Source organism: Somniosus microcephalus, chromosome 18 (assembly GCF_052327205.1).
Source record: "Somniosus microcephalus isolate GS21.2 chromosome 18, FLI_Smic_1.0, whole genome shotgun sequence".
NCBI lineage: Eukaryota > Metazoa > Chordata > Chondrichthyes > Squaliformes > Somniosidae > Somniosus > Somniosus microcephalus.
In genome coordinates this window covers 28388846-28402668 of record NC_141004.1, presented here as the reverse complement: position 1 = coordinate 28402668, position 13823 = coordinate 28388846, and the positions used below count along the sequence as shown (strand labels likewise).

The window sequence follows — 13823 nt, the reverse complement described above, 5'->3', positions numbered from 1 at the left end:
TACTAATAACACAACAGAAATGGTCCACTCACTATTTCACCATGTATTCCAAATGAAAAAAGATGGTGTGCACGCGTGTGTGACCACAATTTTAGAATGTGATATAAACTGGTCTGTACAACATTAAAGCTGTAAGGGTTCCCTTTGCTCAATTGATCATTGAAAAGTACTCCAATTTCAGTTTTTTTAAAAAACTCTTTTGGAGTGAAGAGGAACAAGAAAGAAATGGATATGCCAATGTCTACTGCGAAAAATCCAAGTCAACATTCAGATATTAAGACAATTTTTATATATTTAGGAAAGGTTTAACCCACATCTTTTTACTACTGAAATTTAAGAAATCGTTACTCACAGTTTGCAAGTAGGTGCCTGGTAAAACTGCACCACACGTTGCCATAGGAATAAAATCATATCACATGAGTGGGCATATTATAGCTCATGCACAGTAGTGACAGCATACTTGAAATATTGAATTAATTTTTATACCAACTAGCACACTATCGATGTTTGAGTGCCCCTAAGCTACAGAGACACTTGGAACTTGTGGCCATTCTTCTGAACCTGTTGCTAAGCAACAGGGTTTGTTGCTTTATACGGAGCACTCAGCTCCGTATCTTTTATTATAGCTTTTGGTTATCCGGAATTTTTGATGAACCGGCACCATGTCGGTCCCGTCGGTGCCGGATAAAAAAAAGTTTCCTGTATTTTTTAAGTCATCCCCATTCATACTTACGACACTTCCATACATACGAAACTCGTATTAATATGAATGGGGTTTCCCTTCTTTCAATGGTTGGGCTGGCCCATGTGATCCCTGGGGCGCTTGCGAACCGCATGCGCCCCTGGGATACGTGGGCCTCTACGCATTTTTACCAGGAGAGGCCTAGGATCGCAAGGCTTCGTATCTCCCGAACCACCAGGTAAATGCATAGAAAATTTGGTGATCGGAGGCATCTGCCCGCGGGAAGCGTCCAATCGCAAATTCAGGCTCGAGGTGTGTGCGTGTGTGTGACCACCAAGTTAGAATGTGATATAAACTGGTACGTACAACATTCAAGCTGTAAGGGTTCACTTTGCTCAATTGGTCATTGAAAAGTACTTCAATTTCAGTTTTTTTTTTTAAAAACACTAAAAAAAATCATCACCCACATAGTTTGCAAGTAGGTGCCTGGTAAAACTGCACCGCATGTTGCTGTAGGAATAGAATCATTTCACACATGAGTGGGCATATTGTAGCTCGTGCACAGTAGTGACAGCATACTTGAAATATTGAATTAATTTTTATACCAACTAGCACACTATCGATGTTGGAGTGCCCCAAAATTCCGTCTTGTGCCACTTTTCCTGTTCCTCGGTGACAACATTTGTAGGCATGGATTCAACTTCCATATGTCTGCTAATACCATCCATTACTACTTCTCCACCACCATGCTTGACTCCGCAATGACCACTGTTGAGCTCAGCTGCTTATCTGACATTAAGTCATAGTTAGGGAAGACCTTTCTTCAATTTATCTGCAAGACTGAAGTCATCCTGTTTAGCTCCTGCCAAAGAATCGGCACCCTCCCTGAATTTCATTCTCCTCCCTGACTACCACTCTCTTATCTATCAGAAAGACCACTTATTTCCACTTCAGTAACGTTACCTATTTCTACCTCAGCACCACCACCACTGAAATATTTCTCCAGGCTTTTGTCACCTCCTCAATATCAATGATTTCACTCAAGCTTGATCAGCATATTAATGCAACAGTTTCCTATGTGCTGCACTAACACAAGTAATTCAGTGGGGCACAGACACAGATCTAGTTGGATCTTAAACGAGAAAGGAAGAGGAGGGAAGATGAGCATGATTTAACGACAGATCATTAACTATGGATTATGCTGACTATATTTAGCAATTCACACTCATTAATATATAGCAATTTATCTATGGCTGACAACATCCGATTATACTGTGCCAAATTACAATTTATATTCTTTTAACAATGATATAAATGTAGTTGACATTTTCAGGGTTGTGTTTCAAAATACAAATTTGTACCATTCTGTGAACAAAAGACAAAAATATAGAATTTAAAAACATTTTTGTAAAAAAAACCTCCCCATCAAATTGGCTTCAGCATCTCTGAATGAATGAAGAAAAAAGTGGCTCCCACTCCTGATCACTAACCATTAGTTCCAGCTTAAGACTTGTGTACGCTAAGATACGGAAGGTTGCTTGCGCTGAGTGAACTGCACTCCAGCACAAGTCCTTTAGGAGAGGATGCACAAAGTGAATTAGTAGGGAAAATAAAGTTACCCTTATCACTTACGTTCACAAATGGCCTGTAATGGTGTCCAAGTTGAATCAACCTGACAGGTAACGGATGTTGAACTTTCGTCTTTCAGTGTGTAGCCCGTATAACAACTGTAATTAACTTCAGTACCAACAGTAAATGAGGTCCGAGAAATTAATTCCTCAGTTGGTGAGCCATTTTCCAATTGTGGAAGCTTGGCACAGGACCCTTTAAACATAAGGAGACCAAAATTGTGACTGGCTAAATCTAGCACAGTGTGCAAAAATAAAATTAAGTGTGAAGCTTGAATACGAGGTGGATTATGTACAGTACATCATACAGTTCACAATCGCAGAAAGTTTACACAGAATTAGTGGACAAAGGTATTCTGAGCTATGAATACATTAGGCAGTATTAGTGGATGGACGTTTAATACTCCTCTGTCCACATTTATGAAGTAAATTCTGTTTGTTTATGGAAATTTATGTTTATGTAAGACTGTATATTGCGGCAAACTCACTAACAGTGCACTAAATCTTCCACTTCTGGGCTCCTGGCGGATGCTGGGAGAACACATCAGGAAATTGTGCCCATGATTTTGCATCCCTTACTTTTAAGAAGAATTACATTTATGGTGAAGTATTGCAATGTGGAAAGTGGTGGTGTTGCTGGTGAGGGGCCTGAGGGCACCAAATTGGAGCAGACAGCTCAGGGGAGTTGACGAGTTCTTCAGATCAGGAGGCCAAGTGGATTGCCTGATACTGTGGCAGCCCGGAACTGGCGGCCTGCATTGGTGAGATAGCCCACTGTTACGATACAAATGAGGCCAGGCCGCCTGCCAGGACTACTGAGCGGCCGGTCGCGCATACTGCCTGCCAGCCACCGGAATTCCACTCGTGTGGTGGGGGGTGCGGAGGGGGAAATTCAACCCTGTGTGAGCGTTTGCGGCCAGACATGATAAAAGGGGCCAATGTATGGCGTTAAGCATTAAGTTTCCTCTGCTCATTGGGTCACAGAAAGTATTCCAATTTCATTTTTTAAAACTGCAAGAAAAAAAATCAATGTGCAAATGCAAACTGGGAAAAATCAATCCCAACATTCAGGCGCTAACAGAGTTTCAACAGATTGCAAAAAGCTCCACCTACATCTTTTGATTCCATTCTCAAGTTAAAGGAATGTTTACTCACGTGGTCTGCAGGTTGGTGGTGGTGGTACAAATGTGTTGTTCTCACTACATTCAATGACATTGTTGCCAACCATTTCATAGCCTTCATTACAGCTGTAGGTGATCGTCTCCCGATGTTTGTATGTAGGCCCAAATCCTGTGACTATGTGGCCATTTGTGAGCAGTTCAAGAGATTGACATCCAACAACTGACAAAAGAGCAATGTTTTAGTCTCCATTAAACAATTAACTGTTCTTATGATACTGATTGAAAGTCCATTTGGTCCACACGAGTCTCCTCCCACCCTTTTCCTTCTAACCCCATCAGCATACCCTTCTGTTCCTTTCTCCCTCATGTGCTATCTAACTTCCCCTTAAATGTATCTATGCTGTTCGCCTCAACTACTCCTTGTGGTAGTGAGTTCCACCTACTTACTTAAATAATAGCACAAATGAATTGGGAATTTTATTTTATTAATAAGTAAACTTTGGTTGACTAATTTCTTTCCCCATCACAAAAACATCCATCACTTTAGTTACAGCTCAATTTGGCAATTACAGCACAGCAACTGCACCAGAAGCAAATTCCTGTGGAATTGATATTGAAAGTATTAATCCAAGTACCATTTACAGTGTGACTGAAAAAGCACATTTTAAAAACAAAATCTACAATTGTTACTTCATTAGTAATCAAACTATTTATCACCATGGGAATGGAAAGCATTTAATTAATTAAAAGAAAATGCCAAAAAGCCGATAAAACCTATTCCTTCTCTTGGCCATGTACAATCACACCATTATAATTCTGACAATAAAGCTAATTGGGGTACTTTATAAAACATTATACAATATTTTTGAAGTTGACATAATTGTTTGGCACAGAAAGTGAAGCCTGACATTTGGAGCCCTAACTTACATTCACAGGTTGGGGCCTGGCCATCCCAGCCATCAGCTGTACACAACCGATAGTTCCGACCCACCATTCGGTACCTGGAGAAAGAGAAACATGCTAGTCAGGGTCCTGGGTTACATTAGCACAGGGGCACATTGAAAATCAAGACAAATTATACAATTACTGGATGAAGTGTTGGTCGGAAATCATATGGAAGAGCAAACGTAATTCAGGTCAGCTCGTCTTAAGAAGGATATTGGTGCTTCTTGGCTCACAGAGCTCAATCATAGTTTTGAGGAGCCAGCAGGCACAAACCTCCAATGTGGGAGTCAAATTATGCATCTACAGGTCGAACATAAATTAAATATTGCAATTGTTCTCTAAGAACCTAAGTGACAGGAGTTTGACCAGTGGGTGAAAGTTGACAGCATCAATAGCCCAGAATTTAGCACTAATTGGACAACGACATGACTGGTGAGAGTACAATGTGTAAAACTACTACCCACAGTGTTACATTCAGTTACAAGCCTCACATGGTAGCCACATGGACGGCTGTCTTCAGAAATGTAAACAACAGGTAATTGCGGAACACCTCCGTTCAGTCCGTAAGGGTGACCCCGAGCTTCCGGTCGCCTGTCATTTTAATTCAACGCTCCATTCCCACTCGGACCTCACCGTCTTTGGCCTCTTGTATTGTTCCACGGAAGCTCAACGTAAACTCGAGGAACAGCCCCTCATCTTCCAATTAGGCACTCTGCAGCCTTCCGGACTCAATATCGAGTTCAACAATTTCAGATCATAACCTCGGCCCCTATTTCATTTTTTCTTGTAATTTTTCCACTCCTTTCCCCCCACCCCCCTTTCCTTTTGGTTCGCTCTCACACCTGGCAGCTATCCCTTGCCCTGCCAGTACACTTTACACCCAATCTCAGCCTATTACCATCTCGTCTAGCTTCTAACACCTTTCATTGTCTCTTTTTTACTTCTTTTGTTTCTTTTATTCTTTTGTCCGATCGCAGCCCTGCCTCCGATCCATCTTTTCTTTCCAGTTTTGAAGAAGGGTTCGACCCGAAACGTCAACTCAAATTTCTGTCCACGGATGTTGCCTGACCTGCTGAGTTTTTCCAGCATTTTCTGTTGTTATAATGGTTGTCTTGTGTTGGGTAAGTGGCATTGTTGCACCAACATGGAGATGCTGTGGACTGCTGTCACCACATTCACAAAATTTTAAAAATAAACCTTCGCCAAACTATACAGCAATCTGAGTAAAGACAACTCACCCTTCATTACAATAAAAAGTAACTTTGCTTCCAAATGTAGTATTTGGTGCCTCATAATACCCATTCAGAATCTCTCCTGGATTACCACAGTTCAATGCTAGATAGAAAAAAAGGGAAAAGGTAGAAATATTACAAAAGACCAGGAGCTCAAGTGACTTTTCTCAATGTATTTTTTTCAAAGTAATTCACAGTATTTTGGAATTAATATATGAAACTGCTACCAACTTCTCCTAATTCTGGAATTAATTTTGAAAATGTTATCAAAATATATACAAGATTCACTCAAAGATGCAATACCCCTCATTAATCGGCCTCTGCCTTCAATCTCCCTCTGCACGCATCTAGGAGAATCTTTACCAGCAGTCCAAAACACAAGGGCCTAGAAAGTCAGTTGTGGAGCTCACGTTTTTAGGCACTAAGAAGCCTCTTAAGCCTCCAACATGGCAGGCAGGAAGCATCTCAATGTGATTGGGCAACAAATATCTCATCTTTGGAATTCTCTACCTCATAGGGCTCTGGATGCTGAGTCGTTGAGTATATTCAAGGCTGAGATGGATAGATTTTTGGTTTCATGGGAATATGGGGGATCAGGCAGGAAAGTGGAGTTGAGGTCGAAGATCAGCCATGATCTTATTGAATGGTGGAACAGGCTCGAGGGGCCGTATGGCCGACTCCTGCTCCTAATTCTTATGTTCCCACCACATATACCAACATTCTTGTCGGCCAATTCATAACCTACATTACAGCTGCAGCTGCTCATCTCCAGATATCTGATCCATCACACTAAGCAGATGAGAGATACCATCACGGATATCCTGCTGCTGCTCCAGCATCTTTAGCTTGAAGACAGGCCTTCTCACGTTGTGCCTCGGTCCTGTGATGTTTTAGGAAGTGTTCCTAAATGCCACTTTGGGGTGAACTTTCTCTACTAATAACCCAAGGGAAATGTCGACTCACTATTTCACCATGTATTCCAGATGAAAAGACGGTGTGTGTGTGACCACAATGTTAGAATGTGATATAAACTGGTACATATAACATTACAGCTGTAAGGGTTCCCTTTGCTCAATTGGTCATTGAAAAGGAGTGAAGAGGAACAAGAAAGAAATGGATATGCTAATGTCTACTGGGAAAAATCCAAGTTAACATTCAGATATTCAGATCATTTTTATATATTTAGGAAAGGTTTAACCCACATCTTTTTATTTCTCAAATTTAAGAAATCGTTAGCCACATTGTTTGCAAGTAGGTGCTTGGTAAAATTGACCGCATCACATGTTGCTGTAGGAATAGAATCATATCACAGAGGAGTGGGCATATTGTAGCTCATGCACAGTAGTGACAGCATACTAGAAATATTGAATTAATTTTTAAAACAACTAGCACACTATCGATGTTGGAGTGCCCCAAAGTTCCGTCTTGTGTCCCTTCTTTTTCTCATCGATGCACTGTGCCTCGGTGACATTTGTAGACATGGATTCAACTTCCATTTGTATGTTAATAAAGTCCATTACTACTTCTCCACCACTGTTGAGCTCAACTGCTTATCTGACATTAAGTCATAGTTAAGGAAGACCTTTCTTCAATTTATCTGCAAGACTGAAACCATCCTGTTTAGCTCCTGCCAAAGAATCAGCCCCCTCCCTGAATTTCATTCTCCTCCCTGACTACCACTCTCTTATACAACCGAAAGATCACTTATTTCCACTTCAGTAACGCAACCTGCTTCTACCTCAGCACCACCACCACTGAAATATTTCTCCAGGCTTTTGTCACCTCCTCAATATCAATTACTTTCACTCAAGCTTGATCAGCAAATTAATGCAACAGTTTCCTATGTGCTGCACTAACACAAGTAATTCAGTAGGGCACAGACACAGATCTAGTTGGATCTTAAAATGAGAAAGGAAGAGGAAGAGGAGGGAGGATGAGCATGATTTAACTATATTTAATTAACTATGGATTATAGTGACTATATTTAGTAGAAAACCTCCCCATCAAGTTGGCTTCAGCATCTCCGAATGAATGAAGATAAAAGTGGTTCCCACTCCTGATCACTAACCATTAGTTCCAGCTTAACGCTAGTGTACTCTAATTGAAGAAGCAGGGTCATTACGATGGATGCCATGGTTAAGTTCCATGCCAAAATTCACTGTTCAAACTCTAAGAATGGCCTCTTGGGTGAGATACTGAAGGTTGCTTGCGCTGAGAGAACTGCACTCCAGCACAAGTCACTTCCTTCAGGAGAGGATGCACAAAGTGAATTAGTGGGGAAAATAAAGTTACCCTTATCACTTACCTTCACAAATAGCCTGTAATGGTGTCCAAGTTGAATCAACCTGACAAGTAATAGATACTGAATTTTCGTCTTTCAGTGTGAAGCCCATATAACAACTGTAAGTAACTTCAGTACCCACAGCAAATGAGGTCCGAGAAATTAATTCCTCAGTTGGTGAGCCATTTTCCAATTGTGGAAGCTTGCCACAGATACCTTTAAACATAAGGAGACCAAAATTGTGACTGGCTAAATCTAGCACAGTGAGCAAAAATAAAATTAACTGTGAAGCTTGAATACAAGGTGGATTATGTACAGTATGTCATACAGTTCACAATCGCAGAGGGTTTACACAGAATCAGTGGATAAAGCTATTCTGAGCTCAGAATATATTTGGCAGTATTAGTGGATGGACATTTAATACTCTGTCCACATTTATTAAGTAAATTCTGTTTGTTTATGGAAATGTATGTTTATGTAAGACTGTATAATGCGGCAAACTCACTAACAGTGCACTAAATCTTCCACTTCTGTGCTCCTGGCGAATGCTGGGAGGATACATCAGGAAATTGTGCCCATGATTTTGCATCCATTACTTTTAAGAAGAATTACATTTATGGTGAAGTATTGCAATGTGGAAAGTGGTGGTGTTGCTGGTGACGGGCGTTGGGTATCCTGAGGGCACCAAAGGGGCAGCAGACAGCTCAGGGGAGTTGACGAGTTTTTCAGCTCAGGAGGCCAAGTGGACCGCCTGATATTGTGGCAGCCCGGAAATGGCGGCCTGTATTGATGGGGCTTGTACTACAGAGATAGCCCACTGTTACGATGCAAATCAGACCCGGCCTTCAAAATTGACCAGGCCTCCTGCCACGACTACTGAGCATCCGGTCACACATACTGCCTGCCAGCCACTGGAATTCCACTCGGGTGGTGGGGGGAGGTGGAGGAGTATTCACCCCTGTATCAGCATTTGTGACCAGACACGATAAAAGGGGCCAATGTGTGGCATTAAAGCATTAAGTTCCCTCTGCTCATTGGTCATTGAAAGTATTCCAATTTCATTTTTTAAAACTGCAAGAAAAAAAAATCGATGTGTCAATGCCAACGCCAACTGAGGAAAATCAATCCCAACATTCAGGCGTTAACGTAGTTTCAACGGATTGCAAAAAGGCCCACCGACATCTTTTGATTCCATTCTCAAGTTTAAGGGATGGTTACTCACGTGGTCTGCAGGTTGGTGGTGGTGGTACAAATGTGTTGTTCTCACTACATTCAATGACATTGTTGCCAACCATTTCATAGCCTTCATTACAGCTGTAGGTGATCGTCTCCTGACGTTTGTATGTAGGTCCAAATCCTGAGATTATGCGACCATTTGCGGGCAGTTCAGGAGATTGACATCCAATAACTGACAAAAGAGCAATGCTTTAGTCTCCATTAAACAATTAACTGTACTTATGATACTGATTGAAAGTCCATTTGGCCCACTACTCAAGTCCCCATCTTCATTCAAATATTGTTATGCTTGTTAAGGCATAATTAGAAACCAATTCGTAAATCTCCTATAGCACTATACACGGTGGCGGTGGGGTGGGTGGAGGGGGGGGATATAAACTAAAAATAAGTCCTGAACTCCATTACATTGCATAAGAAATAAATCAAGGGCCAAAAAAGACTGACTTCTACAGCAATTACAAAATCCTCCAGAATAATATTTGTTGCACTACGACAATCAGATAATTTAGAATTAACACATATCAGCTTGATGAATGGGAATTCTTTTTACGTATCATCAGTTTTCAGGGAATTAACCCAGAAGTTAAAACAACAAGATAATTCTATAATAATTGTCGGGAAAACAAAATGCTTCATTTGTATTAGCAATCTACTCTATATCATTGTTCTGGCAACATGGATTAGAAACCATATGCAGATTAGACACCAACAAAGTAAAAACATTACTGCCAATGGGGGTCAAAGGAAAACCCTCCAATAGCTGGAGTCAAATCTGCTGTAAAGAAAGATGGTCATGGTTGTTGGAGGCCAGTCATCACAGCACCAGGATATCACTGCAGGAGTTACTCAGGGAAACAACCTCAACCCAACCATCTTCAGCTACTTTATTCAGCTACCTTCTCTCTGCCATAAGGTCAGGAGTGAGGCTGTTTCCTGATGATTCCAGTGTTCAGCTCTATTCATAACTTCTCTGATAAAGAAGCAGCCCATCCCAGCCTACAACATTCCGACTTGACCTGACAAGTGGCAGGTAACATTCATGCCACATAAGTGCCAGGTAATGACTATCTCAAAAAAGAGAAAGCCCAGCCACATCCCCTTGGCTTTCAGTGGCATTACGTTTGCTGACTCCACCACCATCAACATGTTGAGGGTCACCATTGAGCAGAAGCTGAACTAGACCAGCTATATCAACAACGTGGCTACAAGAGCAGGGCAGAGATTGGGTACTCTGTGGCACGTGAACTACTTCCTGCCACCTGAAAGCCTTTCCACCATCTACAAGGCTCAAGTCAGCACTTTGATGGAATACTCACCACTCGCCTGGATGGGTGCAACCACAACAACATTCAAGAAGCTCAACAATATCCAGGACATGATTGGTACCCTTGCCACTGAACTCAATATCCACCCCCTCCATTACCAAAGCTTACATGTAAATCAGGGGTGTTAGTGGAGTTGCTCAAGGATACAACTGTGCCACGCATCAATATTTAACATTAACTATTAACCATCTATGTTTTCAGCATCCCAACTATTGTATGAGACATACTCACCTGTAAAATGACTTTATTCTCACAGGCAGCTTGTGTTGCAGTTTTACACACTAGCAACTGGGTTAAAGAGAGGGTTCAACCCTCCAGGAGGGGCCTGGAGACTCCATGAATTAAAGATTAATCTCCTGGACACCGCAGCGAGCAACCCAGGTGAAAAATTACAGGGGCGCTAAAAAGAGTGTATTTTGCTACCATTTCACATTCCTAGTGCTCTCCATACAGAGGTGTTGGACATATCCCGATACTAAGTGGAAAATTATTACATGTGATGGCCAAGGAAAAATTTAATTGAGTTCGAGACCTGAACAGACAGTAGATCAAAAGCTTCAGGGATTAATGTCAGTCAGGTCAACGGCTCAGCACACTGATGAACCAATACATGCAATTCAGAGCAGGCCATGGGCATTCTTCTCTCTGACGTTTCCTTTCTGCCCCCTCCCAATAATCCTCGCAACAACCTAATCGCCTTATCTCAGCTACATTTTGTTTTTAGGTGAGCAGGTAAACAGAAAGAGAGATGAATACAGAGAAGCCAGGGTGAACTGTAAACGCTGGAAGGTTAGTTGCTTGCCACTTAGGGTACAGCACACGTCACAGGATTGTAAAATCTGAAATGCTAAATAAAAGGGAGGAGAATTACAAAGTATTTATAGGCCATTCGGACCAACAGGTCCATGCCGGTGTTTATACTCCACACGAGGCTCCTCCTACTCTTTTTCATCTAACCCCATCAACATATCCTGCTGTTCCTTTCTCCCTCATGATCTTATAGCTTCCCCTTAAATGCATCTATGCTGTTCGCCTCAACGACGCCTTGTGGTAGTGAGTTCCACCTACTTATTTAAATAATAGCACAAATTAATTGGGAATTTAATTTTATTAATAAGTAAACTTTGGTTGACTAATTTCTTTCCCCATCACAAAATCATCCATCATTTTAGTTACAGCTCAATTTGGCAATTACAACACAGCAACTGCACCAGAAGCAAATTCCAGTGGAATTGATATTGAAAGTATTAATCCAAGTACCATTTACAGTGTGACTGAAAAACCACATTTTAAAAACAAAATCTACAATTGTTACTTTTCTTCCTTCATTAGTGATCAAATTATTTATCACTGTGGGAATGGAAAGCATTTAATAAATTAAAAAGAAAACGCCAAGCAGCCCATGAAACCTATTCCTTCTCCTAGCCATGTACAATCGCACCATTATAATTCTGACAATAAAGCTAATGGGGCACTTTATAAAACATTATACAATATTTTAGAAGTTGACATAATTGTTTGGCACAGAAAGTGAAGCCAGACATTTGGGACCCTAACTTACATTCACAGGTTGGGACCTGGCCATCCCAGCCATCAGCTGTACACAACCGATAGTTCCGACCCACCATCCGGTACCTGGAGAAAGAGAAACAGGCTAGTCAGGGTCCTGGGTTACATTAGCACAGGGGCACATTGAAAATCAAGACATGTTATACTATTGCTGGACGAAGTGTTGGTCGGAAAACATATGGAAGAGCAAACCTAATTCAGGTCAGCTCGTCTTAAGAAGGATATTGGTGCTTCTTGGCTCACAGAGCTGAATCACAGTTTTGAGGAACCAGCAGGCGCAAACCTCCAATGTGGGAGTCAAATTATGGATCAACAGATCGATCAAAAATTAAATTTTGCAATTGTTCTCTAAGAACCTAAGTGACAGGAGTTTGACCAGTGGGTGAAAGTTCACAGCATCAATAGCCCAGAATTTAGCACTAATTGGACAATGACATGACTGGTGAGAGTAGAATGTGTAAAACTACTACCCACAGTGTGACATTCAGTTACAAGCCTCACACGGTAGCCACATGGACGGCTGTCTTCAGAAATGTAAACAACAGGTAATGATTGTCTTGGGTTGGGTAAGTGGCATTGTTGCACCAACATGGAGATGCTGTGGACTGCTGTCACCACATTCACAACATTTTTAAAATAAACCTTCACCAAACTATTCAACAATCTGAGTAAGGACAACTCACCCTTCATCATTACAATAAAAAGTAACTTTGCTTCCAAATGTAGTCATTGGTGCCTCATAATACCCATTCAGAATCTCTCCTGGATTACCACAGTTCAATGCTAGATAGAAAAAATGGAAAAGGTAGAAATATTACAATATATATCAGGAGTTCAAGTGATTTTTTTCCATTTATTTTTTTCAAAGTAATTCACAGTATTTTGGATTTAATATATGAAACTGCTACCAACTTCTCCTAATTCTGGAATTCATTTTGAAAATGTTATCAAAATATATACAAGATTCACTCAAAGATGCAATACCCCTCATTAATAGGCCTCTGCCTTCAATCTCCCTCTGCAAGCATCTAGGAGAACCTTTACCAGCAGTCCAAACACAAGGGCCTAGAAAGTCAGTTGTGGAGCTCACGTTTTTAGGCACTAAAAAGCCTCTTGAGCCTCCAACATGGCAGGCAGGAAGCATCTCAATGTGATTGGGCAACAAATCTCTCATCTTTGGAATTCTCTACCCCATAGGGCTGTGGATGCTGAGTCGTTGAGTATATTCAAGGCTGAGATTGATAGATTTTTGGACCCAAGGTGAATCAAGGAATATGGGGGGTCAGGCGGGAAAGTGGAGTTGAGGTCGAAGATCAGCCTTGGTCTTATTGAATAGCAGAACAGGCTCGAGGGGCCGTATGGCCTACTCCAGCTCCTAATTCTTATGTTCTTCTGTTACCCATACATATACCAACATTCTTGTCGGCCAATTCATAACCTGCATTACAGCTACAGCTGCTCATCTCCAGATATCTGATCCATCACACTAAGCAGATGAGTGGTACCATCACGGATATCCTGCTGCTGCTTCAGCATCTTTAGCTTGAAGACAGGCCGTCTCACCTTGTGCCTCGGTCCTGTGATGTTTTAGGAAGTGTTCCTAAATGCCACTTTGGGGTGAACTTTCTCTATTAATAATGCAAGGGAAATGTCCACTCACTATTTCACCATGTATTCCAGATGAAAAGACGGTGTGTGTGTGACCACAATGTTAGAATGTGATATAAACTGGTACGTATAACATTACAGCTGTAAGGGTTCCCTTTGCTCAATTAGTCATTGAAAAGGAGTGAAGAGGAACAAG

At 41.3% G+C, this 13823-nt stretch overlaps 1 protein-coding gene across 1 annotated transcript in view; it reads right to left on the bottom strand.

Moving 5' to 3' along the window:
• Positions 1-13823, bottom strand: part of LOC147105178 (complement receptor type 1-like) — a 358655-nt gene that overhangs the window by 202524 nt on the left and 142308 nt on the right. The window contains exons 17-24 of the mRNA XM_086011790.1: positions 12703-12802; positions 12012-12085; positions 9112-9297; positions 7914-8105; positions 5615-5711; positions 4359-4432; positions 3466-3651; positions 2315-2506 (exon numbers count right to left, since the gene is read on the bottom strand). Coding sequence (XP_085867916.1) covers positions 2315-2506; positions 3466-3651; positions 4359-4432; positions 5615-5711; positions 7914-8105; positions 9112-9297; positions 12012-12085; positions 12703-12802 — 1101 coding nt within the window. The remainder of the gene's footprint in view (positions 1-2314; positions 2507-3465; positions 3652-4358; positions 4433-5614; positions 5712-7913; positions 8106-9111; positions 9298-12011; positions 12086-12702; positions 12803-13823) is intronic.